This window comes from Xiphias gladius, chromosome 11 (genome assembly GCF_016859285.1).
Source record: "Xiphias gladius isolate SHS-SW01 ecotype Sanya breed wild chromosome 11, ASM1685928v1, whole genome shotgun sequence".
Classification (NCBI taxonomy): domain Eukaryota; kingdom Metazoa; phylum Chordata; class Actinopteri; order Istiophoriformes; family Xiphiidae; genus Xiphias; species Xiphias gladius.
In genome coordinates, this window is record NC_053410.1 from 11044425 (window position 1) to 11058901 (window position 14477).

At 39.9% G+C, this 14477-nt stretch overlaps 1 protein-coding gene across 1 annotated transcript in view; it reads right to left on the reverse strand.

Moving 5' to 3' along the window:
• The window catches only part of adam12b (ADAM metallopeptidase domain 12b), a 79973-nt gene that overhangs the window by 50711 nt on the left and 14785 nt on the right, over window positions 1–14477 (reverse strand). The window contains exons 2-3 of the mRNA XM_040140092.1: window positions 12764–12885; window positions 10154–10227 (exon numbers count right to left, since the gene is read on the reverse strand). Of these exons, the coding sequence (XP_039996026.1) occupies window positions 10154–10227; window positions 12764–12885 (196 nt within the window). The remainder of the gene's footprint in view (window positions 1–10153; window positions 10228–12763; window positions 12886–14477) is intronic.

Consider the following 14477-nt stretch of genomic DNA (forward strand, 5'->3'; position numbering starts at 1 on the left):
AAATACTCTAAAATGAATCACTTCAAACAAAATACTGAACAATTTCATACAGTAAATTGTATCTTTTACACATATTCCCAAAAAGGATGATTATCTGCAAGGGTTCCAAACAGAACACAAAAGGCCATTTAACCTCCTCTAATGTTCTTCTGCACACTGAAGATGATATATGGATAACAAGTATGTGCAATAACATCACATCTTCATTAAAAGTTTGTGAGAAATAACAACCTCTGGAAATAGTTTTTGTATGCCTGCCCAGTACTGAGATTAACTTTTTTTTTTGCGTTTGCTGCTTCAATATTCCCATCCATAACAAGCTACACACCGGAACTAATGAGTGACTAGGGATCTTCAAGGGAGGTGGTCTATTATTATTCATTGAAAAAGAGTAAACAAATGCATAAATGTTAATGTCAGAGGGTTCCTATCTGTCCAATTAATCTATGGTGAGTCCCCAGGGCAGCCACATTGTTCAGCCACACTTTTTTCTGTCTTGAGGGGAAATATGCAATTAAGAGCTGAGTAGAAAAAATATTAAAGATGTTTTTGTCTTTCATTTTTCTTCCCTTCCCTTTTAATTTTTGTCTTCCTCACTGCTTTCTTCTTGCAAAAAAAAAAAATGAAATAACTGGTGCATATCAATATGAATCATCCCCTGCTCTCCCACATTCACGCCCATCCATGCCATCCACTTGTTTGTTCCTATTTGAAATCCTAAAAGTTGAAAGACAACTGAAAACTTCAAGCTGAAAGGTGCACTCATGATGTATCAGAAAACTGCTTTAATATAACATGCTGTCGCTCCACTGACTGCACACATCCCAGACCATCAGCTCTCCAGTCCAAGGCCCCATGAAGCATTCTTCCTCTCCCCTTAATAAACGTCTTACGTCATTAAACCCACTTCTTTTCACTTTCATGGATGCTGCGCAGATTTTCCAATAAGATAATAGCATACGATATGTAATTCTCCAGCCCATTACTTTTCAAACATGGTGGAGATGGAAACTTTAACTTTAACTCATGTATCATTTTAACATAAGGATCGGGTGAGCAATCTGTCACTGATCGTGATGTAAGGTAATGCCATCATGGCTTCTGGGTCGGGAGCAGGGGATGTCAATAATTTGACGGGGGTTTTAAAACAACAAAGTGCTTTTAAGTTAATCAGAGCAGAGTCTTGCACGGGTCCAATTTTGCAAATCTGCACCTGCAAAGCCGGAATCGCAGCTATCTCTAAATCAAATCCTGCTCTGACCTGTTAATGTAAGTCCAGCGTCCCAACCCATCTGATCATTTGACTGCTCGTGATTTTTCACTGTCAAACTTAGTTGTAGCAACCCAGCAAAACTCAGCAATTACTTTTGTTAGTAAAATATTATTACAACCAATAAGAAGATTACCAAAACTGCAAAACTAAGACCCCAGTTGCCATCAACTGAAATCACCCTTAAGACTTAGGACTTAAAAATATGAGTCATAAATGTGTAATTCTTGTACATTTCATGTTTCTGTTCCAAAAGAACATATTTATCACTTACAGTATACATTCATCTGCCTCTGTGCAGATTTGTTTCTAAAACAAATCAGCAGCAGTATGTTACTTCTGTCACTATGTTAATTTTCTTTCCCATAGAAAAACTTCCCACTGGCTCCTGTTTTTGTAGACACAGTGGATTAATTGTGCTGCTGTCTCTGTGTTGTCAAGTTTAACATGGACCCAGCGCAACAAAAACTTCCCCTCTATCAGTGATGTCATGTGATGCACTTCCTCTCTACCTTGTTTTCCAAGGCACATCTGGATTTATTGTGAAAACGCACTTCCTCTTGTGTGTATGTGTGTACAGAGCTACCTTGTGTGTGTGTGTGTGTATGCGTGTGTGATGTATGTAAACTCTCCCGACCTTCTGAACTGATGCATGCAATCCTTCTATTGTGTATTATGTGACTTTGCAGAGCTCTGAAAGGCTACTGTGCATACAGTGTGTTATACATGCACAGTGATATGTGTTAGTTATGTTTAGTTGAAACACATATTTGATTTTTGAGAGGCAGGCTGTCATCTGAATGGATCTGGAACATAGTTGATAACGCCAATCTAAAATTCTGTCTATCAGTGGCCTTAGTTCAGGAGCAGCAGCATCAGCAGCGATTTCAATAATCCCTATAATCTGTATGTCATATCACCTGTACGGGCTGATGGCACGGTGAGCGATATTGCTGGCATTAACCATATCAGATAAACTCCGGTGAGAGAACGAAACAGCAGCTGAGCTGTTCTGTCTCAGGCAGAATTGTCCTTATTTCTCATGGTTCCCCTACAAATGACTGATTCTCTGCCGTGCTGAGATACAGAGGAGGATGTGAATCACACACAAAGCAATTTCTACTTTGAAAAGGATTTCTCATCAAAGCTTTTGTATTGTGCTTTTATGGCTAAAGGTTTTCTGAGGGTTGTGTGTGAAAAATGATTATGTGTATTTCAGGCTGACTCCCTGGCCGAGGAACTGTAATTTGGTGACCAATTGTACACTAATGGTTGTATCCTGTCATAGACAAATGCATGAAGGTGCATTTAAATGTACAGGTCACACATGCATTTTATTATTTTGAGAAAATCTGCCTAGCAAAGTAATGTAATCACTCATGTACCACACTCTCCAGGATGTGTTTCCTGCTGACGTGGATAAATGATGCCCAGGATAAATACAGATATTATGCATCATCAACATCTGTAGGCCCACTACACCATATCAAGAGCTCCAACATAGTTAATAGATTTCCTTCTCACCTACACCAAGGTTTTCATTCCTCTTACACCATACTGATCAGAGAAACAAATTGTTCTGCTAGCGAGCACCCTTGACAGGGGACCCACTCTCTGTGCAGTACATAAAAGGTTAGAAAGTAGTTGAAAATGAAAGATTTTCTACTCTGTTCCCCTGCATGAATGAGAAGTGCACATTTACAACGACACAGAGAGACAACCAGAAACACAAAACACAACGAGACCATATTGGCTAAGTGCTGCAACAACACCCTCACCATCCTCTCTACTGCTGCAGGCCCCGAAAAATAGGTCTGTAGCAATGAACAAAATAGATGATGCCATATGCTGACATAATGCATTAGTGCATTAATGTACAGTATTTAACACAATTTCATCGAAAGCAAAATTACAGCAACAACTGAAACACATATAATTTTGGCAAATTATTCCTCAAAATTCTTGAATTATCTGCTGCATTCCAACTTCAGTTTTAGGTGCTTGTATTGGAATAAACATATTCTAATAAACAAGCTGGTTCCAGCAACATAATCACATAAATATGTGAATAACATCATGCATATATTTTATTACTGGTCAGATGTATATGATTTGCTTTCAACCTAAACTATTGCTTGGGCAAAAAAACTGGCTTAACACTGATCTTCCCCAGAGAGCTCTAAATCTGGAAAATCAATCACACTTTTAAGGAACCAGGGAAACAAAGAGAAAAGATAGGGAGAGAAGTAAAGAGGAAAAAAAACATAGACTATGAGAGAGATCTAGAGTTAGCTTGGCTCCGATGCTTGGCTTTGATCCCACGGGTCAAAACACTACCACTCTAATCTTTTCCCCAAGCAACACCTAAGACTGCTCACTCCTTCTCTCTTTCTCTTTTTTTCTTATTGTCCTTCAAGATCTGGCCAACTTTCCCCAAGGGCGTTCTGCATTATCCGCAAACTCTTTAGCCAAACTAATTAAAGATGGGAGGAGGCAAAATGTGATTACGATGTGCTCTACGCTTAACAAAACTACAACTACAATGTCATCAGGGGAAAATAGGTGAAATTCACTGTCAGATCAATACTCAAACAGACAAAATATGTGTGCACATGCACACAGTGTGAAAGGAGAGCTGGAGTATATTTGACTGCCAAAGTATTTTATTTCTTAACCTGAAATGGCAAAAAGCTAGCAGCAGGTAAAGGACTTATAGACAGTTAAGAGTTAACCCCAATGAAAATCTTGGATTATGATGGTGGGGTTTTTTTTCTTAGGTACCACTGAGACAATCAAATATGATCCAGCAAGGACGATTTCAGTGATAGAGCCATGAGTTTGAAGGATTATCAGACACCAATACTCTCTGCACAATCGTTTACAATACTATGAGTAAGAATTTTATAGCTCTGGAAAGTTATCACAGCAACATTTGATAATTCGCTGCGACAATCGCCAAATAAACAGTGGAAACACGCTGTTCATGTTACAAATGAATCTACCACAAATGTGGGCATGTATTGCACATATTTGATTGGACAATGCAGTGCCTTGCCCGATGACATTACAATGCATTGCAGCAAAAGGTGAGCCAGGTTCAACTTTTTGCTGAATGGTCCTGAAGTTCTTTTTTTTCTGGCAAAGAGATAGATGAGAAGACTCTCTTAATACAGTAAATCAGCTTAGCACAAAGACGGTAAGCAGCGTAAAAAAGATAGCCTGGTACTGTCCAAAGGTGACAAAATCCACCTACCAGCACCACTAAAGCTCAGTAATTAACACATTATATCTCGATTGTTTAATGCGTACAAGAACCAGAAAAACCTCGATGTAGACAGAGAAGCAGCAAGAAATGTGACAGGAACAACAACTTTATCAGAGACCTGCGGGAACAGAGGAAACGGGAGTGATGGAAAAATTGGTGGAAGAGGCAGCAGCAAAGGAAGAAGTAGACTGCTGAAGTGTCCGGTCGTGAAGTTTGCTGCTACTCAGTATCCAGCATCCATGTAGTTCCTGACCTCATGCAGGTCATTAGGTCAGCACCGGTTTACTTAGACTGCACGTAAAACCATCATTACTGGCTAGTTACACGTATAAAAGTTCCTTGTATAACTCTGATTAGGCATCTGAGTTGACAGCCAAATAAGCTAGCACCCAATTCCTTTTCCACACAAATAGTGCTGCTGAAAGACAGAGCAGCACACAGTTCAACTTATCTCATACTCTTGACAGATCCAATTAAGTGCAATGGAAACCTGGGATTTCTCTTTGTCGGGCCTGAGACTCTCCTCATTGAATGGACTTGGTAATAATATACCTCCCCATGGTACCACACACTGAGAGAGACCTTGGCATTGTCAGCTGTGTTATTGAAATGGGGTGCATCTTCTTTCCCATAGAAAACACACATGTTGCAATGGGGATTTTTCTTGTCAAAAACATAATGATGTTGTTTAGATGTGGCTATGTGTTTCAAAGTAGCTCTTTCCTTTTTTCTTTCCTGACATAGAAGAATGAAAGGAAATGTTGTCACTGGGAAACGCATGGTCTTGTGCAGAGAGCTAGTTAGAGTATGCACACATCCAGCTCATTGTGTTTCAAGGAGAAAAGCTGAAAAAAACGTATTTTAATAAAAACAGCATACTAGAATAGAACTAAAGCGACTCATAATGACAATACATCTTGTATGCCTTAAAGAAAACTACATTCAGCTATATTAGCGCAAGTATCAAAATGAAAACATTAGAGTATAAAGAAGTGTAAGTGTTTCTGCTAATGTATTTATTTTATCAAAAGCTTTTCAAACAGTTCAGTTGCTCACATTATGTAGCTTTTTAATGTTATTATATTCTCTATAGAACTGATGTTGGCTTCAATTCTCAATATATTTTTGGTACTGACCAAATGTTTCCACAGCACTGAGCACTGAAAACTGTCAAGTGCCTAAAGCTGGCATCAAGTGTCTGGTCAGACATGCAATCTTGTTTATATTTTTTTGATTAGATAGTTCCTGACTTTGATCAGACAACATGTATTAGAGTACTTCAGCTTATTTTATTAAGGCAAGACTGCATTAGTTTTGAAAGAGGAAAATAATACATTCTTACAAATGAAAAGTTAAACTGGTCAGCAATAAAACACACTGTTGCATAATTCAGTACACTCAGGTAACAAGCAGTAGCTTTTGGTGGCTAGTGATAGCTAATGTTAGCAAACTTTAGGTAGACATTCTTGTGTAACTGAAAGGACTGAGTCAGTTTTTCTGTCTTTCTGACTCTTCTCTACTTCTTAAACTAAAGTATTTACTATTTAGGGCTGTAACCAAAGAAAATATTGGTTGACTGAACTTCATACCTACTCTTAAACCAATCGATTGGTCGCGGGACAAAACATCTCCACGTTTTCTCTAGATTAACTAAATCAGCCATAGTGCAGTGACTGTACTCTACCTGGTAGCCTTATTAGCCTAAATGAATTGTAAATAAACATAAAAAGCTAGTATTTGCAGCATATTAAATAATTTTAACCTAATTATTTTATAATGAAATGATAACAACAGACTCAGAGCCAACCAGTGTGCACCTGCCCATATTCATATGATTTTTGAAAACAAAACTATATCAACTGGTGATCCCAGCACAAGAACTACTGAGGAATATACACTAAAAGCCTCAAACGTTAAACATGAAAGATTATGGAGCATCCTAACGCAGACAAGTTAGCCTACCATTTGTAGATGATATGCCACGTCAGTTGTTGAGCTTTGATATGCAAGCTGCGGTTTGCAAAGTTTACACACTGTTTTAAGAAAATGCAGCCACATCGACAGCTTCTTTGACATGGTGTCAATTAGTTTTGGAGCCGACTCTGAGGAAACGTCCAGTAGAGTTAAATGAGTTAGACCTAGCAGTCTCCATTGGGTTGGCCGAGTTCAAAGTTGTGAAAAGGTAGTCTTTCCCTCCCATAGCCACAGTAAATAATGGATTAATCCTGGAAGGCTATAGATGTAGCACTTTTCTGCTAATGAAAGTAACTGGTAACTGTCCTGCCAATGACAATTTGGACAGACAAGAGCATATTGACCAACCAATCGACCAGGAGGCTATAGCCCTATTACCATTATCACATATTTGTCACTTGTGGCCAAAGGGGCCGCTGTTCATCAAGAGGTATATAGTAGCTCATTAAATGGAAAAAGGGGTATCATATTAGCACTAGTATCAAAACATTTCAAAAAAATGCTGAGCCTTAGAAACCTGAAATGATAAACTAAATTTAGAAAACTTCACTAGGTGGGCCTAGCTGTATATCTTTGCCACTTCTTTCTCTCACACACAGACTCACACACACACACACATGCGAGAACTTTTGGTCCCCCAGACAGAGCTACTGAAGTCTTTAATCAAGACTAATGCAGAATGTCCCATACGACTACCATTAATCATTTGAAGCTGGCCAACTGTGCCATTGATCAATGCTATACATCAAAGCAGCTGCTGCTGGCACAAGTCTGCATGTCTCTCCAGCTCTGTTTTCACTGTACAATCCCTCAAGCCTTAAATATTGCAAATGACACGGCCATTCCCATTTCTCTTAAGGAAAAAAACATAAAAGAGTAAAGGGAAAACATTTTCTCTATTTCAACCATGTTAAGATACCTATTTTAAATGAATTGGAATGTGGAAAAGAGTAGGTAATATGTAATAGCATTTAAGAGAGGATGATCTAAATCCCTTCCCAATGAGCTGCTTGGGTACAAAACTGACATGATGATGATGATGGCACTTGTGGTGATACCTTGTAAAAGTGACACAATGTCTGAAATACAGAAACAGTCCACTCACTGCCTATACTATATTATTTTTTTGTTCAGACAGGTTGATCCCAGTGGCTGGTAAGGATGCAAAAGAGGTGGCCCTTTACCACCCGGGGAAATCAAATTCAGTCCAAGCTGATGTGTTTGTGCACTGAATGTAAAATTTACATCGTGTACAAAAACAGACTCTAACTCTGTTACACATGCACACATTACTTAAACTGGAAATACATTCCCTTTGTGTTTACGCCACCTATGGAAGCAGTCCCCTCACACATACACCCACCAACAATGGACCCCCACTGATTTCTCTCCCCAGTAGATCTGTACTTGTCTCTTCTCTAGCCTCGTTTTCCTGGGACAACACCAACCCTCTAACAAACAGCAGTTTATTAACTTGGTCCGGTAGCGTGTTTATATTGGTTAAGACCAAGATCATTTCACACTGGCCTTGGAACAGGTGTGTAGTGCACAGGCTCAGCAGATTAAAGAAAAAAAAAAAAAAAAAAGGATGAACCTTCATAGAAAAACCTGTAATAGCTCGCACACACAGAGGCACCACTTACGAAGCTCTTGAGTCCAGATCCTTTACAACCCCAGCACTTAATGGTTGTTTGTTCTTCTTCCATTGATTCAGCATTTTTTTTCTAATCTCTAAACCCTCAATATTTTCATCACATTTGTTCTTAAGTAGCATTAAAGTTAAATAGCTTCCATACTGCATTACTTCTATGTTCCTCAACTGTAAGGATACTTCAGAACAAAACCATGCTTACATTGGGTTAAATATTCAAACATTAGATGCTATTTTGAATCTAGCAAGCAAGTAAATCTATGTTTAGAAATGTCATGAGTTTGACGAAGCACGCATATCCTGACGTAATAATCAAAACCAATTATCAGAGCCAAGGCATTTTTAATGTATAAAAATCAATAAAGTCTGAACATTCCAGATGCTGCTATGAGGAATACTCAATGAAGATGTCGCCAGAAGGGAAACAATTTGCATACCACATCTCTAAAAAAAAAAACATTCAAACCCTAAAAGGAACCAATTTATTCGTGAGCAATTATGCTATCAAGAGTATCTCAGCTATATTGGCTTGGTTACTGGAAATGTACTTGAAGTATGCTAGGTGCAGATTTTTAATGACAGAAAGTATACATATTGGAGCAGAACTCAGTGTTGCCAGATGTAAAAATATCACTGTAAATTATTCAGAGAAATCTCCAGGCATCTCTTCATCCTTAGCATTTTCCTTTCATGCGCCCTCATCTATACTTCCTCTCCAGACAGAAGGGTTGCAGCCTCGACAAAACGGACACACGTAGAGGTCAGAGACCACCTGTTCAGAGTTGGCTGAACTGGTGAAGCGATATCAGAGGACACATCTGGCCTGACAGGGAACAGGCCGGATGGGAATGGCAGCATGCTCCCGGGCCTCAAGCCGGTGACGGATGGCTCACAGCTGAGGCTGAGGTCACTAGAGGTCACACAGAGAACGGGGAATGGAGGGTCCAGTCAGGATACTGTTTTTCTACGGAGTCTGTAATTTCTGGACAGTGACATTATTTTTATAGGAAATTTTTTGTTTTTTTGGCTAGTAATTTGAATTTTGTCTGTGGGGGTTGGCAGGGTACCTTGAGTTATGGGCGAGGGGGAAATAAGACAGGGGGAGGGGTGTTTGGTGAGTTATTTGTCCATCTGCTTTCATCATAGACAGTTTGTTGAGATTGTCTCTTGTGAGTCAATATAGTTCCATTTCTAAATTTTGACAGCAATAGTTGTTTTTCATTTTCAAACTCTAAGGTCCCGTAGTCTGAAAATTTCAGCAGTCTGATTTGTGTGTTTTCTAGACTTACCACTGATGGAGGTCTGACCTGTTGTGAACCAAGTCCATAAATGCAGAGTCAATATCTGTATCCCAAAACAGTAGGTAAAATATTATGTCTCCACTCCTTCTGAGAAACACTGGCAAACACAAGACCTGAGTCAGGGAAGCCATCATCCTTGTGAGACTGTAAATTTCCATGGACATGTAACTTGGCCTTTACGCCTGCTTTCTTCTGGCTTTACAGCAGTCTTTCCTCTCTATATGAAACAGTTTATGCATGAGTATGTGTGTGTATCTACATGTTTATGGACACATGATCCCCACCCCTCGTTTCACAGTTTACTGTTATTTCCTGCAGTCTGGAAAGGAGTGGAGTGGTGAGAGAAGAGAGAGAGCAAAGGAAGGGAAGACAAGCATGTCCTCAGAGCTCTCTTCTGCCATATTCTTTATCAGCTTTCATCTCTTGGCCCTTCAGAGAGACTGAACCATAAAAGAATCCAATCACTAGGGGACATATTATTTCCTCCCTCCTTGAGTACACTATATCATATCCCAGACCCATACAAAGTCTCCTCCTTTTGCATATATAACTCCAGCCAGCCATAGCTGGGAGCATTGGTTTATCCATCAGCCCTGTGTGTGAATAACATAATAAATATCGAGTGTTTTTTCTGTCATGGTGCTCATGATGAGAATGGAAAGAGAATTAAAAAGATTCAGAGGAGAACTCACTCATTTTTCTCCAGCAACAGGATCAGCTGTTCACCTTCTGCACGTACCAGCAGCTGGAGAGATGCAGGATAGCCCTGAAACACAAAAAGATGACAGGAGTGTTGAAGTGGTGCCCGGATCTCACTCATCCTGCTTGGTGTTCACCATTTGTGTGACGCTTCACTTTACTTTGACACACAGGCTGTACACAAGGCAGGATGTGGCAAGGCATAATAGTGTTAAAGGAAAAGGAAGAAAACTTCCCCATCCTACACTTCCCAAGTCTGTGCATGACACAAAAGTAGCTACATTGGACTAGTTTCACAACGCAACCAACCAAACATCCTTAATATTTTCATGAAATCAAATTTTTAACTTTTGCAATGACGTAATGGGACAAGAGTGAGCACCCACAGTGAGACGTTAGATGAAGAGTTTTAGATGACGGGCTGCACATCTCCAACTCCTCAGCAAGGTGACCAAATTTACAGTGCCCTGCTGCTGTGTGGAAAACAAGTCATGCCATGTGCAGCATGAAATCAGATTATAGTTGCTAATGACATGATGGTCTGACTTCTTCATTGAAATTATGTTTTTGTTTGGCTGCACTGTGAACAGATTCTGACAAAGTTGCTCTTCTGACAAAGTAGCCAATCCACAAGTGTTTGCTGTAGTATTAAACCACAGTTGTTACCACAGTAAACAAAAATTGTTGACAAATCAGCCACGACAAAGGAATACAATTTTAAATTGCACTTTTTCTTACATATAATTGTTACAATAGACAATCTTATCTGCAAAAATAAAGCTAAATACTGGACACGGACAGCATTTTATACCTGATGAGTTCAATATTTGTCAGACATCTTAATATTGTAAGGAGTTTCTTTGACAGAAAAACTGAACATCAGTGATTGTTATGCAATGTGAGTATTTTGGTGCCATTGATTTATGGCTGCAAGAACATTTAATTGTGATTTAATCCTAAATCAAATCTCAAAATGTCAATCTCCCAAGAAATAGCTTTAAGATGACTTTTCAACGCTTTTCAGAAAAGAGTTATCGGCGTGAAGCAGTGTCCTTGCAGCAGTATAGGGGAAAAGGGTACTAATGCCTGAGGCTCATGGTATCTTCAGATCGTCCTTATAACATAAAGTATACAAACAAACAAAAAAATGAGAAAAATTAAGAAAAAGACAAAGAAAGACGTGGAAAATAAGGATTCAAGTATCCTAGCCAGCAGACCAACAGAAATTGTCAGACGTGCACAGTGAGGAATTTATTTATCATGAGTTGATATTTCAGACGTACTTTGTCCTTTTCCCAGTGACATTTCTTATGTCTGCTGACCGATACCCTCAAGCCAACACTTTTTCTTTTGCCAGGCGGCCTTCAGCTTTATCTGAGAGTCAGTGTGTCTACGTTTGTGTGTAAGTGGGGCTGCAAGTATGTGTATGTGGAGCGTCGATGTCACATCATACGTCCAGCAAAGACTCTAAGTAATGACTCCACAATGCTTTACAACTGCTTGATAACCTTCTATTGACACAAGGAGCAGCTAAATAAATCTATATAAATCCAGGGAGGTTTAAGTCAATGCAGTGTCTGATAAGACAATCACCAGCTGCCCCAGCTGACAGTTTAATTTGGGAAGGGTTGGTTTATAGATAGCCTACTGAAAAAACCACTGTATCTCCTCAACAAAAATGCATTATGTCAGCAGCAGCTGATGGGTAAACATATCTGATGTAGGTGAAGCGTGGTGCATAATTAACTCCATCAAACTAAAAGTTGGATTTCCCTCATCCCTATGTGACATGTTTGTAGTTCATGTAATTAACATCACTGCCCTTCCCCTACTGACTGACTGAGAAAAGAGCATAAGGTTGCAAGAAACAGCTCTCTCAGACAGTGACTTCACTGCACCAGGAAAAAATGTCTGATTGCACAGGGGGTTTTCAAAACCTACATATTTCCCTGCTCTGGAAAAGTTGTGTTGGGGGATGCCGGATTTGTGAAACATTTTGTTTTCAAGCTGTAGTTGGTGGGACAGACTGGTTTCCCTGCCTCAGAACACAAGTCTAGAGAGTCCAGAGAGGGCTGGTTTGACTGTACATATGCCCTGTATCTATGCATCTTTTAATCTAATATATACCCTATTTTATCGTACAGGAAAGAAATGACACAATCTTCAAGGTGTTGCAAGGCTACTTCACTCTTATGAATCTTTCTTGCAGCGTCTGGTATGTGCATTACTGATGTGTAGAACTGTTGAAAGGCTGATGAATTTCAGGAATAATTTTACTGAATGTATCACCACGAGGCAGGCTCTCGTTCAACAAACAAACGAGGGCATACTCAAAACCAAAGGAGAGGGAACAAGCAAGGAGAGAAACCACAACAGAGAGGATAAACAAAGCTAAGGAAGGGACTTTCTACTAAAGTAAATCAAGCAGCAAGGGAAGCAGGCAACAGGGGAGGGAATCAAATACTGTGGTTATGTCAAACAAAAAAACAGACATCTGTTCTTGGTTGAGCTCTTGTAAGCACACTGGCATCAGCTAGGCTGATGTCTGAGACAGCTTATTAGCAATTAAGCTAGTGCTGCTAAGTGACCTTGTGAGTATTTACCCCGGCTGTGAGCTGGCTGAGAGGTCTGTGCTCCTTGCCCTTCAGCAGCAGAGGTACGGTGGTCCCATGGCGTTCTGGTTTGGTTGCTTCCCCTCGTTGTTTAGCCTTGTCTGGACAGCTTCCTGTGAAAAGATCATCAGCGCAGATTAATTTGACTTAAACGATGAAATTTAACATCAGACCAAAAACATCACAGATGCTTATACAGTAGATTTTGTTGAACTGGCGTGCAGACAAAGGGGTCAGCAACAGGATCAAAACTGCTCTGTAATGTCCTCAATAATTCAAGCACATCAATTATCTTACAGACAGAAAAAAAAAAACCTGCAAAAAATGCAGGGAAGCCTCAGACACATGGCACAGCACTGTTAAAGATTGTGCACTTTGCTGCTGAGAAAGAGTAAAAGTTAACTCTTGTTCCTGAGAGGAGATTCGCTGTCCCCCATAGGGCCTCTGCAATAGGACCACAGCCACAGACAGAGCATCAATAATAGATGCTCTCCCACAGTTTATGAGGAACTCAGGGTTCACGATATCTCCAGACAGGAATGGAGTTTAAAGAAAAAAAACAACTGGCAGAATGAAATTGTCCTTTTCCATTTCTTATTTTTGTTTCTATCTTTCCCTCTTTCATTTACTGTTTACTCTTTCACGGTCAGAAGCTGGCACTGCAGTCTGCTGCTTTTCTCTGTTTCCTCCTCCTCTCCCCTTTCTCTCTTAAACATATCATTTTACTCCTCTTTTAAACTCTGACTGAAGTGAAATTAACAAAGTTAGAAGCCAGTTATGCTAGTTAGCTGTTAAGAGACTGCTCATATGGGAGGAAAACAGTACAAGATGTATATATAGGATAGGATGAAATATAATAAGACGGATCAGTTGCTTCAAGCAGAATGTGGGAATCATAGTCACAATTCCCTCTGTGCTCTCAGTGTCTCTCTCAGCTCTTCTCCCACAGAAAACTGAGGTTGTCCCTAATGCTCCCATGGTCTTACTGAGCATGTCTGTATTGTAGCAGGCCCATAAATATCAGCCACTGGTTTTAATGTTCTCTTTTCTCTTTTAATGCTCTTCTTCCCGGCTGGAGATGTCTTCATGTTCAAGCGCTCTGTCTCTTAAAAGTCTGACGTTTCTTTTCTTTGAAGACAAAATTCAGCGAGGACTCCTGCACCACCACAACTGCATTTCTTACAGCTTCAAACAGCCTGTGATGGCACTTGCCCTGTACTTTCAGTATGACCCAGACAATCCACAGTACTTAATAAGCTAACAAGGGCATAAAAGGGACCTCCTATACTTAATGGGGTATTTCAACATGTGCCGACGGTAGTTTGTTGGTTTTAGTGGTGCATGAAAACCACCCTAGACAGACGGAGCAGCTTGACTGAGACCACAGGCTGTGGCTGGTGTAACATTAAAAAGGAGCTATAAAAGGAAAGCCAGGCAGATGTGTTGTTAATAAAAGACTTCAACCCTTCCACTAGTGTCCCTCGCAATTCATTTAGATCTCTCATATACTGAATGAGCTTGCGTTAATTAAACAATACCAATTCAGGGAGGAGACTGAGCTCGAAACAAACTAGTTCAGAGGACGTGTCGTCCGACCACATCTGAAGGAAAAAGTGTTTCTAGCTGTTCTGAGAAACCACACTTGAAAGTGCGACAAAAAGCCTGCTCTCATAGAGCCGGCAAGACATAATGAACTTCAAACTTT